Genomic DNA, 13,184 nt, shown 5'->3' with positions numbered 1-13,184 from the left:
CGGGTAGCCCGTTGGTTTTGAAAACCCCAAAAGCATGAGGAGGAGCCCGGAGGGGACATTTCAACGCATTAATCTCTGCAGTCACTGAGCGGGAAGCACTAGGGATGAGCTAGGCTCGTGAGTGAGAACTTGGGTTGCCAACTTGAAACCTGCCCCACTTCTTCCCCTCGCCCTGCCTGCTCCTTCGTCAGCCTTCCATGGGCGAAGGCCAGATGGGATGGGGATGTGGGAAGCGCCAGTGGAAGGCAATGGCGGGGGGGGGGGGGGGGGTTCCTACAGAGCGACCTGATCCTGGTCTGTAAGTACCTACATGGGGAGAAGATCTTTGATAATGGGGGCTTGATAACCGGTCAAAGTCACCGCAAGATCGAGTGGCTAGAAGCTGAAATGAGACAAAGTGCTAATTTTGAACAGGGAGCAGCCCACCTAAGGGTGTAGTGGACTCGCATCGCTCGGGGTCTTTAAATTGAGACTGGGCAGCTCTTTCTTAAAGATCTGCTCTAGCTCAAAGACAAGGTATGGGCTGTGGGAATCACGGGGTGAGGGTTTCCAACCAGTGATACCCAAGAGGTCAGACTAGACATTCCCAGTGTTTCCTTCTGGCTCTGAGGAGCAGATGTGGGGCAAAGAATCTTTTACTGAAGGTACAAATGATTTCTTTCACTGACTACCCCTATTTTTCTTTCCCATCACTCCTCCCAGTGTGTTTTCCTCCTCTCTGCTACTTATTATTTAACGTCACAAAGTGCTTTGAGGGAAGGTTTGCAGGAAAGATGCTCTCCAAGATCGTGTGGCTTTGTATTATCTGAGAGCAACTTCCTGAACAAGAGACCAGAGCCTCACTCAGGTGTTAAAAGTCAACAAGCGTTTGGCCTGCAGCAGGATGTTAGGATTTCATGCCCAGCAAAGGTAAAGTAGTAACAGTGCAGGGGTAATCACGGACACATCACTCTTAAACTCGGCAGGTTTTGACCCTAAGCATGGGAAAGAACTGCCAGCTGTGTGTGTTATCTCTGCCCTCTACGGGTGGAACCAGAACGACTCAGCCAGCTGGCATACGCCTTGTACTGCAGGATTCTCCTTTAGCTTGGGAGGTTGAAAGGGTGATTTGCGTTCTCTAGGTCTGGCAGCCACAGAGTTCCAGGAGGCTGCTGTTTGCAGTCACCCAGCATCCTAGGTAGGCCTGGGTGTGGAGCAGAATGTTGCTGGAATGCGGCGGGGTAGGATTTGGTGCGGTGAGTCACTGTCCAGCCTCTCCTCTTGCAGGTGTGGTTTCAGAACAGACGTGCCAAGTGGCGGCGGCAAGAGAAAATGGAAGCCAGTTCGATGAAACTCCACGACACCCCCATGTTGTCTTTCAACAGGCCCCCTATGACTGCCAACGTTGGGCCCATGAGCAACTCCTTGCCTCTGGACCCTTGGCTGACCTCCCCCATCTCCAGCGCTACCACGGTCCACAGCATCCCAGGCTTCATGGGGCCCAGCCAAGCCCTGCAGCCTGCCTACACCAGCCACTCCTTCCTCAACACGGCGCCTCCCATGGCTCAGGCAATGCAGCCCATGGCGCCCACGCCGTACCAGTGCGCCACTCCCTTTGTGGACAAGTACCCTCTGGAAGATGTCGACCAGAGGAGCTCCAGCATTGCGTCCCTACGGATGAAAGCCAAGGAGCATATTCAGACCATTGATAAAACCTGGCAGCCGATTTGATTAATGGTGCCGTCCCAGCCCCCGGCCACTCTTCCATCTTCCCATCAGACTGGCCACTCTGCACTCTGGTTGCTCAGAACAGACGTTGGATGTTGGTGTTTCTCCAGGGGACTGACAGCCCCCCCAGCACCTGTCCAGCTGCTACCGGACTTCCTGAGCCAGATCGCGCCACAGTGACAGGGCAGGGAACCTCCTTTTGCCCACGTTTAGCAGGGTCTCCGGGTCAAACTGGTCGGCATTGCAAGCGAGGACACAGAAGTGGACACTAGTGAATAGGTGGCAAGGCCAAGACCTTGTGGAAGGAGCCACGTTTCCCAGAGTAACTGCTGTGACCTGTCAAAGCCAGCCTGGCGCCGCAGAGCGAAGGGACAGTCCAGGGCACTGTCACAGACAAACCGTGTTTCCTGTCTTCCGTTTTCCACTCCAAAGAGCCAGATCTGCAGCAGGTGTCAATCCCTGGTGCTACAGAGATTTGCACCATCTGTGGGACTGGCTGTGGCTCATCTTGCCCCAGACTCCCTTCCAGAAAATCCCTGCAAGGTCAGCACACGCTGGTGGTGAGAGCAGGCAGAGGACTGAGCATCTGGGAGACTCCAGGCTCCTGAGCCCTGCCTCTAGCTCTGGAGAGTAGAGCTGCCACCTACCCCACGCTTTCCTGTGACAGTCACAAGCAATTGGCCAGGTCCCCAGCACTTACACCTGGACTCTCACACAAAGGGTTGGCCCCGGTCTGTTCAAACCCACCATCCCCAGCAGCCTGTAGTGACCTTCCCTGGAGTAGAGGGAGCATCTCGGGTTTTCCTTCCCTTGGCCCTTTGTCTTTATTGTTATTCATGGGTTTTTTATGCTGCAGATTTAAAAAAAACATAAAAGGAAATGCTCTAGTTTCCTAGAAAACTATTTTTGTTGGGTATTTTTTTAGCTGTGTCAGAGAGTGATGCTGATTCAGCTGGTAAATGCAGCTCTATGATTGTGTTCATAAGAACGACCAGACTGGGTCAGACCAAAGGCTAGGGATACCATTCGCCATCCTGTCTAATAGCCATTGATAGACCTAACCTCTATGAATCTATCTAGCTCTTTTCTGAACCCTGTTTAAAGTCCTAGTCTTCACAACATCCTCTGACAAGGAGTTCCACAGGTTGACTGTGCGCTGAGTGAAGGAAAACTTCCTTTTGTTTGTTTTAACCTGCTTCCTATTAATTTCATTTAGTGACTCCTACTTCTTATATTGTGGGAATAAGTAAATAACTTACTTATTCACTTTTTCCACACCAGTCATGATTTTATAGACCTCTATCATATCCCCGCTTAAACCTCATTCCAGGAGGAATAACAGCTAATTTGATTTAGGGCTTTAATTCGGAATCCCGTTTCACTGCCTCATGTAGTCTCGGGCAGTTACTTCGGGCTAGTCAATTTCTAAAATGGCGACCGGCCGGGAACATGCTAATTTAAATCCTGCGCTTCATTTGCAATTTCGGTCGCCCTCATTAGCCTCCCTAGATCGAACTAGGGGGCTAGTGTAGACGTACCCATAGTTCCATCCCTGTGGTTTGCTGCGTCGAAGAGTTCCAGAGCCCGTGCCTAGCGTCTTATATTATACCAGCTGGGGACTGGCCTTGCCCAGGTGCCTTGGCTGCTGTTCTGTGCTCGGCCATGGGAGAGGCCGGGAGCTGGAGGGCACAGGGATGAGCAGCCCACATGGCAGAGCCAGCCCACCCAGTGTGGCAAAACTCAAAGCCATTGCACTAGGGAGGAGCTAGGGAGAAGGATGAAAGAAGGTTGTCGCCAAGCAGAACGGGGTTGGGGGAGCGACACAAGCCAGGAGCCCCAGCAGGGGTGGGGAGCACAGTCAATAAGGCCCAAGGCCAGGGATGAGATGGGACCAAGTGGCTGCATCTCGTGTGCACTGTGTCTCTGTGTTTCTGCCCCTCGTGTATTTTCCCTCTGTCCACCTCTTTTTCTTCTGCTCTTTTATTTTCTTCTCTCAGCGCCAAGCCTCCCTCCCTCCCTCTGTTCCTTCCCCCCCCTTTCTTTCTTTCTTTCTTTCTTTCTTTCTTTCTTTCTTTCTTTCTTTCTTTCTTTCTTTCGTACAACAGGTCTAATGCCACAGTCCACGCATGGGTGAGCTGACACAAGCTCACAGTACAAGTTTCTCCCAGGCTCCGGGCTGGGAGCTGGTATTGTTCCGTTTTTAACAGTTGCTCTCAGCCCCTTGTGCTTGTCAAGGAGAATCTGTTCGCCAGTCACTCTGGGGCAGTGCAGGGGGCTGTGCCTGGGGCCCGGCCTCGCTAATTGCTCTCAAGCAGTGACTCCAAGCCACATGTTGGGGACACAAAGCTGCAGTAATTACACTCCCCACAACGTGTGCATTTCAAAGGGACCCAGATGGCACTGCAGGAAAACCAGCCAGTCTTCCCAGAGAGGAGAATATGGCAGGAGACTGGGAGACGGCCAGCCCATAGTTTACATCAGTGTTTCTCAACCATGGTACAAGTTCCCTTAGGGGTACTTGAGAGAGGTCTGGGGGGTACGTCAACACCACTGAAATTTGAAGAAAACAAAATTTTTGTTTTAAGTTTTACAGCGCTTTCTTGTTTTTGTATTTTTACACCCAAAAATATCAGCACCCGACAGGCTACAATTAAGTTGTTTACACAAATGTGTTGCAATGGTAGAAAAAATGTTGTGTGTCTGAAAACTGTAGGTGCTGGGGGTACTTATTGTTTTAAAGGGGGGGGGTATTTATCTTTTTTTTTTTAAAGGGGTACTCTATACAAAAAAGGTTGAGCACCACTGGTTTACATCGTTTGGGATTTCCAAGGGCTCTGGGCCCTTCCACATGGCAAGGGAGGAAGGGGCCGACTGGCTAGCCAGGGAGCTGCAGCAGAGCAGAGGCTGAGGCGGGTGGGGGCAGGGGAAGGCGGTGCTGCTAATAGCATTTTATACAGCCAGTGTTTTTGCCACTCCTGCCATCAGCACATGCCGACTACTCCAGGCACAAGGAGCCCAGGAGGTGGGGTCTGGTCCCGCTGCTGGGGGTGAGGCCAATGGAAACCTGTCGGTGGGTGCCATCTTGGCCTACTGCTCGGGCTGATGGAGTCATGGCACCTCCTGGCGCTCCCCGGGGTGCTGCAGCTCCTCACTGCCCCACTGGCAGGACGGCAGAGCTGGGCCCTTTCAGGGGCAGACTGTGGGTCCTTGCCCCACTGCAGGGAAATGCTCCTGGCCTGGCATTTCCTATCATCAATTCCTAGAGCTGCGCTGCTTCCCTGCCGGGCTGGGTGTTTAGTGTGGCAGTGCAGCTCCCACACGCCTCGGTCTGGCTTGGCTTCTCAGCACTGCACCACCAGCAAGAGCCAGGCCAGAGCCAGCTGCATCCCTTGGGCAAAGTGACTGGCCCTGGGCTGTGAGTGTGTCTGTGGGGGCAATTCACAAGCCAGCGCCAGCGTGACCTGGGCAGAACTCTGACAGTCACTGCCAGTCGCCACTGAGTCATCAAGTCCCGTGGCAATTTTCTGTTCCCGCGTTTTCCCGTTTGTTGGGCTGCTTTTCCCGTTTGCTCCTGAGCCCAGGAATCAGGGACGAGAAGAAGGGGTGAGAAAGGCAGGGGGAGAGAAGGAAAAACAACAAATGAAAAAGAACCCTCTTAAAAATGGACCCCCCCCCCCCCGGGTTGCTTGCCTGCAGAGCGGTAGGAGCACCTGGCACAGTGACCTTGGCCAGCCCAGGACTTGGCAGGCTCTAGAGCCCTTGGCACGGCGTGGTGGCAACTCTCCTAAGTGGAGAGGCTCAGGAGATGAGTCTAGGAGGAACAGTGGGTGCCACCCACTTACCCTGGCATTGATCAGACACAACCAGGCCTGGGCACCCAGTGCCTCAAGGGCCCCATCAGTGACCCCCAAGGCTTGGAAGGGTCTCCCTGGGAGCTAGAGAAACAAGCCCTGCTCAAGGGAGTCCTGCCTACAGGGTCAGGGACACCGGGGCTGGAAAGGGACTTATCCCAATGAAACCAGCCTCCCTTCCTTTTGTTGCTGGCCTGTTAGGAGCTCCTGGTGCCGGACCAGTTCGGTAATCACAATTAAACCTTTAATGACCAATTAAATGGATAATGGACTCTCCCCTGGCATCCAGGCCCAGCTAATGGGACTGGGCTTATATTAACAGACCCCAGCGAGCGGCTAACTCCCAAGCAGAGATAATGAAGCTACGTCAGTGGAACTAATGGAGTTTGATCTCTGGGAAGGGACAGGCTGAATGGGGGCTGATTTTTTCACATGACATAATTGGAGCAGCCGATCTTGGCTGGCGCCAGCTCTGCCACCCTCTCGGTGAACCAGGCCCCTCTGCCGGCTTGGTCTGTCTTAGCCTTTCAAGTCCCAACAAAGGATGGCTGTGGAGAGGCGGAAGTGTGTGTGTGTGTGTGTGTGTGTGTGTGTGTGTGTGTGTGTGTGTGTGCGCGCGCGCGTGTGCAGGGGAGGGGTTAAACTCACCCCACCCATCACCACCATCTCTCCACCTTTGCCCCTCAGCCAGCCAGCTCCACCGTGTGTCCCTGTTTAATTGTAATTTAATTGGGTCAGGGTTCCCTTTACCAAAATCACCAGCTCAAACAAGCCAATTCATCACTCGCCCCATGAAAGGACTGTGGGAAGAGGATATGCAAATTCCTCCTCCTTGCTGTATCCCATTGGTGGAGGAGAGGCTGAGAGCGGAAGCCACAGCCACTCAGCTGCTCTAGGTGCTATGCCCTGACTTCTGCCAGCTGTGGTTGCTCCAGAAGAAAGCAGATGGCTGCATGCAGGTGGCTCTATATGTGACCTCACCCATAGGAATACAAATTATTTAAATGAGCTCATTTGTATTCAACCAGCACAAAAGCAAAATGGCACGTGAATGTAATGCTGTTGGAAAGGGCTGGTCTGTCTGACCTTCATTGGGAAAGAAGACCCCGGAAGGCTCCGCCCACAGGAACCACATTGACCAAAAAGGGGAGGGTCAAAAAGAATGCGCAGTTTACTCATCAAAAAAGTGGGAGCCAAAGTTTCAGTCCAAGCGATGCAGTGAGGGGCGCAGACCAGCACCCCCCCAGCTCCTAGGGCAGATTGAAGGGCTGGGTGGGAGTTGTGTAGTGGAACTCTGCCCCCATACAGCACATGGGTCATGGCTCCACAGCCTCCCTGCCCCCATTCCCGCAGCTGAATTGCCACCTCCAGAATGTATAAAGGACGGTCTTAGCCCAGGCTTAGACTTGGTCAGACTGTGGCTGGTGGGCCCAAAACAGAAGAGCAGAGGGGAGAAGAGCAGCTAAAACCAGAGCTGGTTGAAAGTGGGAATTTCCATTCCACGAGACATTCCAATATCTGAACGTTAGAGTTTGTTCCCATGGACGCAAACCATCCAAATCTTTCAGTGAAATGACATTTTTTGAAAAGTCCAGCTTGGTCGGCATGTTTCAATTCAAAATGCTTTGTGCAGATTTGGGCTTTTTAAAAAAAGAGTCATTTTAAAAACGTTCACAAATTTAAAAAATGCCACTTCTGCCAGAATGGGAACAAACATCAGCAGAATGCCCCTTTTGGGGGTGTCCTAGATGACAGCTTGGACACACCAGCTCAGTCAGCAAATGCTTGTGCAGATGAAACAACATTGTCTGAGGGACAAGCAGTGGCCAGGTGTTAGAGGGGGTTTGAACGGCACCAGCAACAAGTCCCTGCCCAGACTGCTGTGGAGAAGCTGCCACAGAAGGGACCTGATCTCAGACAGGGCACAAGTGCTCGGGGGAGTCAGTATTTGCAAATGGTGATTTTCCTCATCTGTTAACTTGACCACATCCAAAAAGATTTTCAGATTCCCCCCTCCCCCCCCAACCCTCCTGCCTCCACACTCCTCCCTGTCCAATGTCTGAGTCCTGGCAACTAGCACATGCCACATGTAGGAGCGACCCAGTCACCCTATTGCCAGTGCGATTCACAGCTATTTGTGAGCCAGGTGTGGGGCGTTGAGTACTGGGATCAGGGCTCTGCTGCTGGCCCCCAGCAGGGTGTTGGGCCCACAATAACAGACAGTCTAGCCAAGCACGTGGATTCAACATGTGAACTGCACAGTGGTGAGACTGGACCTCCCAGCAGCCTGTCCCCCAGCCCACAAACACAAACAGATAGGAAAAGAAGCAAAAGATTTTCCTTTTTATCAACATTTGCCATGGGATGTTTTAATTTTTTTGTTCATTTGTTTTGCAGGGGAAATTCCCGTTCCTGCCCTTCCTCCCCTTTTAATTTTCTCCTTTTTTCCTGGAAAATGAAGGATAATAAAAAATAGTGGTATCGGAGAAATCTTTTCCAGTGGAAAAAACAGCAGGTGGGTGGTAAGAGAATGTGGGATTTTCCCCTCATCCCATAATTTCAACATGAAATTTTTTGAAAAATTAAAAAAGATTTTTGACATTTTTGTTTACAAATGTCATTGAAAAAGTAAAATTTTCCACCAAAGCATTTTTTTCCCATGAAAACAATTGTTCTCCTCACACCTCCATTGTTTTCTGAGAAAAAAAATAATGCAACCAGCTTTATTAGTTTGTGAGGGCCTGTGTACTTTCCGTCTCGCCATGGGCAGGCTTGGGGGACCCCTGGTGGCAGGTGTCTGTGGTATTACTGCATGGATACTTGTCAGCATGTGTGTTTACTGGCGCAGGAAAGTGGCTGTGAGTGCCTCATTAACCTGATGGCATCCAAGCACCTTGCAACCCTTAATGTATTTACGCCAGCTCCTCAGAGGCAAGGCAGGGCTGTTATCTGGAGGGGAAGAGCAGCCCAGAGATTTGAGGACATTTTTTGAGGAGTAACATTAATTCGAACCAAGGGGTTTGGTTCAAACTAACGCGTCCCGGCGCGCAGTTTCACTTTTGAAACAGCTGTTGATCGGAGTAACGCACCGATGAGATCATGCTAATGAAGCGCGGGATATTTAAAACCCCGCTTCATTGACTATTTCAAATGCCTACATTTGCATCCCTAGTTCGAACTAGGGTACAAGTGTAGACATACCCTTAGAGTTCTTTGAAGGGGTCAACAAACATGTGGACAAGGGGGCTCCAGTAGATACAGTGTATTTAGATTTCCAGAAAACCTTTGACAAGGTCCTTCACTAAAGGCTCTTACGTAAATTAAGTTGTCATGGGATAAGAGGGAAGATCCTTTCATGGACTGAGAACTGGTTAAAAGACAGGAAACAAAGGGTAGGAATAAATAGTAAATTTTCAGAATGGAAAGGGGTAACTAGTGGTGTCCCCCAAGGGTCAGTCTTAGGACCAATCCTATTCAACTTATTCATAAATGATCTGGAGAAAGGGGTAAACAGTGAGGGTATGTCTACACTACAAAGTTAATTTGAACTAACAGCCGTTAGGTCAAATTAACTTTCATAGCATCTATACATACAAACCACTAGCTCAAACTTAATTTGAACTAGCGGAGTGCTTAATTCGAACTAGGTAAACCTCATTCTACGAGGACTAACGCTTAGTTCGAATTAAGTTAGTTCGAATTAGTGCTGTAGTGTGGACATACCCTGAAGTGGCAAAGTTTGCAGATGATACTCAACTGCTCAAGGTAGTTAAGACCAAAACGGACTGTGAAGAACTTCAAAAAGATCTCACAAAACTAAGTGACTGGGCAACAAAATGCAAATGAAATTTAATGTGGATAAATGTAAAGTAATGCACATTGGAAAAAATAACCCCAACTATACATATAATATGATGGGGGCTAATTTAGCTACAACTAATCAGGAAAGAGATCTTGGAGTCATCATGGATAATTCTCTAAAGACGTCCATGCAGTGTGCTGCAGCAGTCAAAAAAACAAACAGGATGTTAGGAATCATTAAACAAGGGATAGAGAATATCTTATTGCCCTCATATAAATCTATGGTACGCCCACATCTGGAATACTGCGTACAGATGTGGTCTCCTCATCTCAAAAAAAGATATACTGGCATTAGAAAAGGTTCAGAGAAGGGCAACTAAAATGATTAGGGGTTTGGAACGGGTTCCATATGAGGAGAGATTAAAGATACTAGGACTTTTCAGCTTGGAAAAGAGGAGATTCAGGGGGGATATGATAGAGGTCTATAAAATCATGAGTGGCGTGGAGAAAGTGAATAAGGAAACGTTATTTACTTGTTTCCATAATACAAGAACTAGGGGCCACCAAATGAAACTAATGGGCAGCAGGTTTAAAACAAATAAAAGGAAGTTCTTCTTCACACAGCGCATAGTCAATCTGTGGAACTCCTTGCCTGAGGAGGTTGTGAAGGCTAGGACTAGAACAAGGTTTAAAAGAGAACTAGATAAATTCATGGAGGTTAAGTCCACTAATGGTTATTAGCCAGGATGGATAAGGAATGGTGTCCCTAGCTTCTGTTTGTCAGAGGGTGGAAATGGATGGCAGGAGAGAGATCGCCTGTTCTATTCACTCCCCCTGGGACACCTGGCATTGGCCACTGTCGGCAGACAGGCTACTGGGCTAGATGGACCTTTGGTCTGACCCAGTGTGACGTAGTGGGGGTACCTGGCTGGTTTCTATGCTGCTGGCTCTGGGGGAACCCCCACTGGCTGCCGTGGGTACCACGACCCAGCAAAACAGGATGAGTCACTATGCAAACCAGTGGCCAGACACCGCCCATGGAGAGGAACAAAGGAAGATGGAATGCTGCCTTGGCTTGGGGGCAGGGCTGGAAGTTGGTGAGTTGGTTGCTGGCTGTCGGAGGGCATGGAGGAGAGCCTAGGGGAAGGGGCTGGAGTTTAGGGGCCCAGTCTCCCCCATCTCAAGGGGGCCTGAGGCATCCTAGCCCAGTTCCTGTAACCAGATTACATCTGTGCTGCGCTGTGCTGGAGGAGCAATAAACCACCCTCAATTCCACTGGCTGGTGCAGTCTGTTTGTGCCATTTCGGGGTGCAGGAGACGGGGAACCCCCAACGCGCCGTCACACTGGTGTCAGGAGCGGGATGCACTGCACCCCGTGGATGGAGCTTCCAGCGGCAAGCGACAAGGCGCAGTAGAAGCAAGAGCCCTGGAGCCAGGCGTGCTGGAGACAGAGCGAAGCGGTTCCTGGGAATCGTGGGGCGCTGCAGCACTAGACTGGTGAGTCTGCACCGAGGGGCCCAGCGGGCAGATGGCCTACGCCCGACTCTTGAAGGCAGAGCTGGTGGGGCTGTGCAGAGAGAGGGGCTTGCCTGTGCAGAAAGCAACCAAGGCCCAGCTGATTGCTCAGCTAGAAGAGAACGACCAGCCACAGGGCCAGGATCTTGTCCCCAGGGGAAGCAGCCAGACCCCCCCTGAGAGTGTGTCAGGCTCAGAGAGGGGGAGGAGCGCTGGAACCCACAGGAGAGATGAGACAGCGTCTCCCGGGAGGCCTGCAAGCCGTAGCCCATCTAGGGCAGGGGCCAGCCCAGCGGAGCTGCGGCGGCTGGAGATCCAGCTGCGGATCAAGGAATTGGAAGTAGAGGACCGAGAGAGGGACCGCCAGGACCGAGAAAGGGATCGCCAAGATCGAGAGAGGCAGCGGCAGCATGAGCTGGCCATGGCAGAGCGGAGAACCGGCGGGGCACCGGCTGCGCCAAGTGCGGATGAGCCCCAAGGTCCCAGGACTGCCAGACGCTTGGAGAGGCCCGTGGTGGCCCAATTGAAGGACATGGGTGACATAGACGGGTTCCTCAGCTCCTTTGAGAGGGCCTGTGGACTGCAACGGGTTCCCCCAGCTGACTGGCTGCAGGAGCTCATCCCCGCACTGAGCCAGGAGGCGGCCGGAGTGCTCAGTCAGCTGGAGGACCTACAGCCCGGGGATTACAACCGAGTCAAGGAGGCCCTGCTGCACAAGTTCGGGCTGACCCCCGAGATGTACAGGAAGAAGTTCCGGGGGGTACAGAAAGGGCCACGGGAGACCTATGTGGACCTGGCCTCCCGCCTGTCGCAATACTGCCGCAAGTGGGTGTCTGGAGTCGGAGCCCAGACCGCAGAGGAGCTGCTCAAGCTGGTCATGATGGAGCAGTTCTATGCAGCGTGCCCACCCAAACTGAGGCTGTGGCTCAAGGACCGGAGACCAGAGAACCCCCAGGAGGCCGGGAGACTGGCGGATGAGTTCACGGAGAGCCGGTCCGGGTGTGAACGGGAGTCCCGGAGAGAAAGGGAACCGCGCAGAGACCGGATCTCGGCTGAGCGACGGAGGGAGTCAACTACGGGGCGAGACCAAGGAACAGGTCGTCTGCGCCCCAGAGAACCAGCCAGGGCCTGGACAGAGACAGCCCAAAGCCTAACTTGCCAGCGCTGTGGGCAAAAAGGCCACAAGAGGGCTCAGTGCACCAGGTCCCAGGACCGGGGACTTTCCAGGGTTAACTGGCTGGGGCGGGAGGAAGGGCAGGCTGCCCCAGAGGCAGGGGCTGGCAGGCAAACCTCAGCTCAGAGAGAGGGGAAGGATGCTCAGTGCACCTCCCCTGGGAGGTCTGATTCTCAGGAGGCGGATTTCTCCGTGTACCGGGTGGGGGCAGGACGGCCCCTGCGGAGCGAGTGCCTCATACCCCTGGAGGTGGATGGTAGGAAGGTGACGGGCTTCTGGGACACGGGGGCGGAGGTGACTCTGGCCCGATCCGACATAGTGGCCCCGGAGCGGATACTACCCCACGCGCAGCTGACCCTGAAGGGCATAGACGGGTCCCCGTTTAAGGTGCCTGTAGCCAGGGTGCATCTGAAATGGGGGGCCAAGGAGGGCCTCAAGGAAGTGGGGGTGCACCCGCACTTGCCCACCGAGGTGCTGATGGGGAACGACCTAGAGGAGTGGCCCCATGAATCCCAGCGGGCTCTAGTCACTACCCGGAGCCAGAGCCAGCGGGGGGCTGACAACGTGGGTCCAGGGAAGGACTCCTGGCAGTGTCCTCAGGGTCCCATCCCAGTGGACACGGGGTCCAGCCAGGCTGGGACTCCGGACCTAGGCAGAGGTGGGGGACAGGTCCCGATCCCTGCCTCAGCAGCTGAATTCCAGGCTGAGGTGCAGGCAGACCCCTCCTTGCAGAGGCTGAGGGACCAGGCTGGCCTCCGTGCAGCTCAGCCCCGGGGGAGAGGTGGCCAGGAGAGATTCCTGCGGGAGCGTGGGCTCCTGTTCCGTGAGTGGCTCCCCCCCAGGAAGGCGAGGGCATGGGGGGTCCAGCGGCAGCTGGTCGTCCCCCGAAAGTATCGCCTCAAGCTGCTGTATTTGGCCCACGATGTCCCCGCTGGGGGCCACCGGGGGATCCGGAGCACCCGGCTGAAGCTGCTCCAGCACTTCTATTGGCCGGGAATCTTTACAGCCGTGCAGCGGTACTGCCGGTCCTGTGACTCCTGCCAGAGGGGCGGGAAGGCCCAAGACAGGAGGAAAGCGGCTTGGGGGTCTCTACCCCAGATAGACCCTCTGGGCTTGCTGAGAGAGTTATGGGAGGG

At 53.0% G+C, this 13,184-nt stretch overlaps 1 protein-coding gene across 1 annotated transcript in view; it reads left to right on the top strand.

The window, feature by feature from the left end:
* The window catches only part of RAX2 (retina and anterior neural fold homeobox 2), a 27,765-nt gene extending 25,209 nt beyond the window's left edge, over window positions 1-2,556 (top strand). Inside the window, exon 5 of the mRNA XM_006132599.4 lies at window positions 1,267-2,556. Within this exon, the coding sequence (XP_006132661.1) occupies window positions 1,267-1,710 (444 nt within the window). The 3' untranslated portion in view covers window positions 1,711-2,556. The remainder of the gene's footprint in view (window positions 1-1,266) is intronic.
* Window positions 2,557-13,184: the final 10,628 nt, after the last annotated feature.

This window comes from Pelodiscus sinensis, chromosome 19 (genome assembly GCF_049634645.1).
Source record: "Pelodiscus sinensis isolate JC-2024 chromosome 19, ASM4963464v1, whole genome shotgun sequence".
In the NCBI taxonomy this organism is placed as follows: domain Eukaryota; kingdom Metazoa; phylum Chordata; order Testudines; family Trionychidae; genus Pelodiscus; species Pelodiscus sinensis.
The sequence above is the reverse complement of the archived record's forward strand: the minus strand, read 5'-3'. Positions and strand labels throughout refer to the sequence as shown.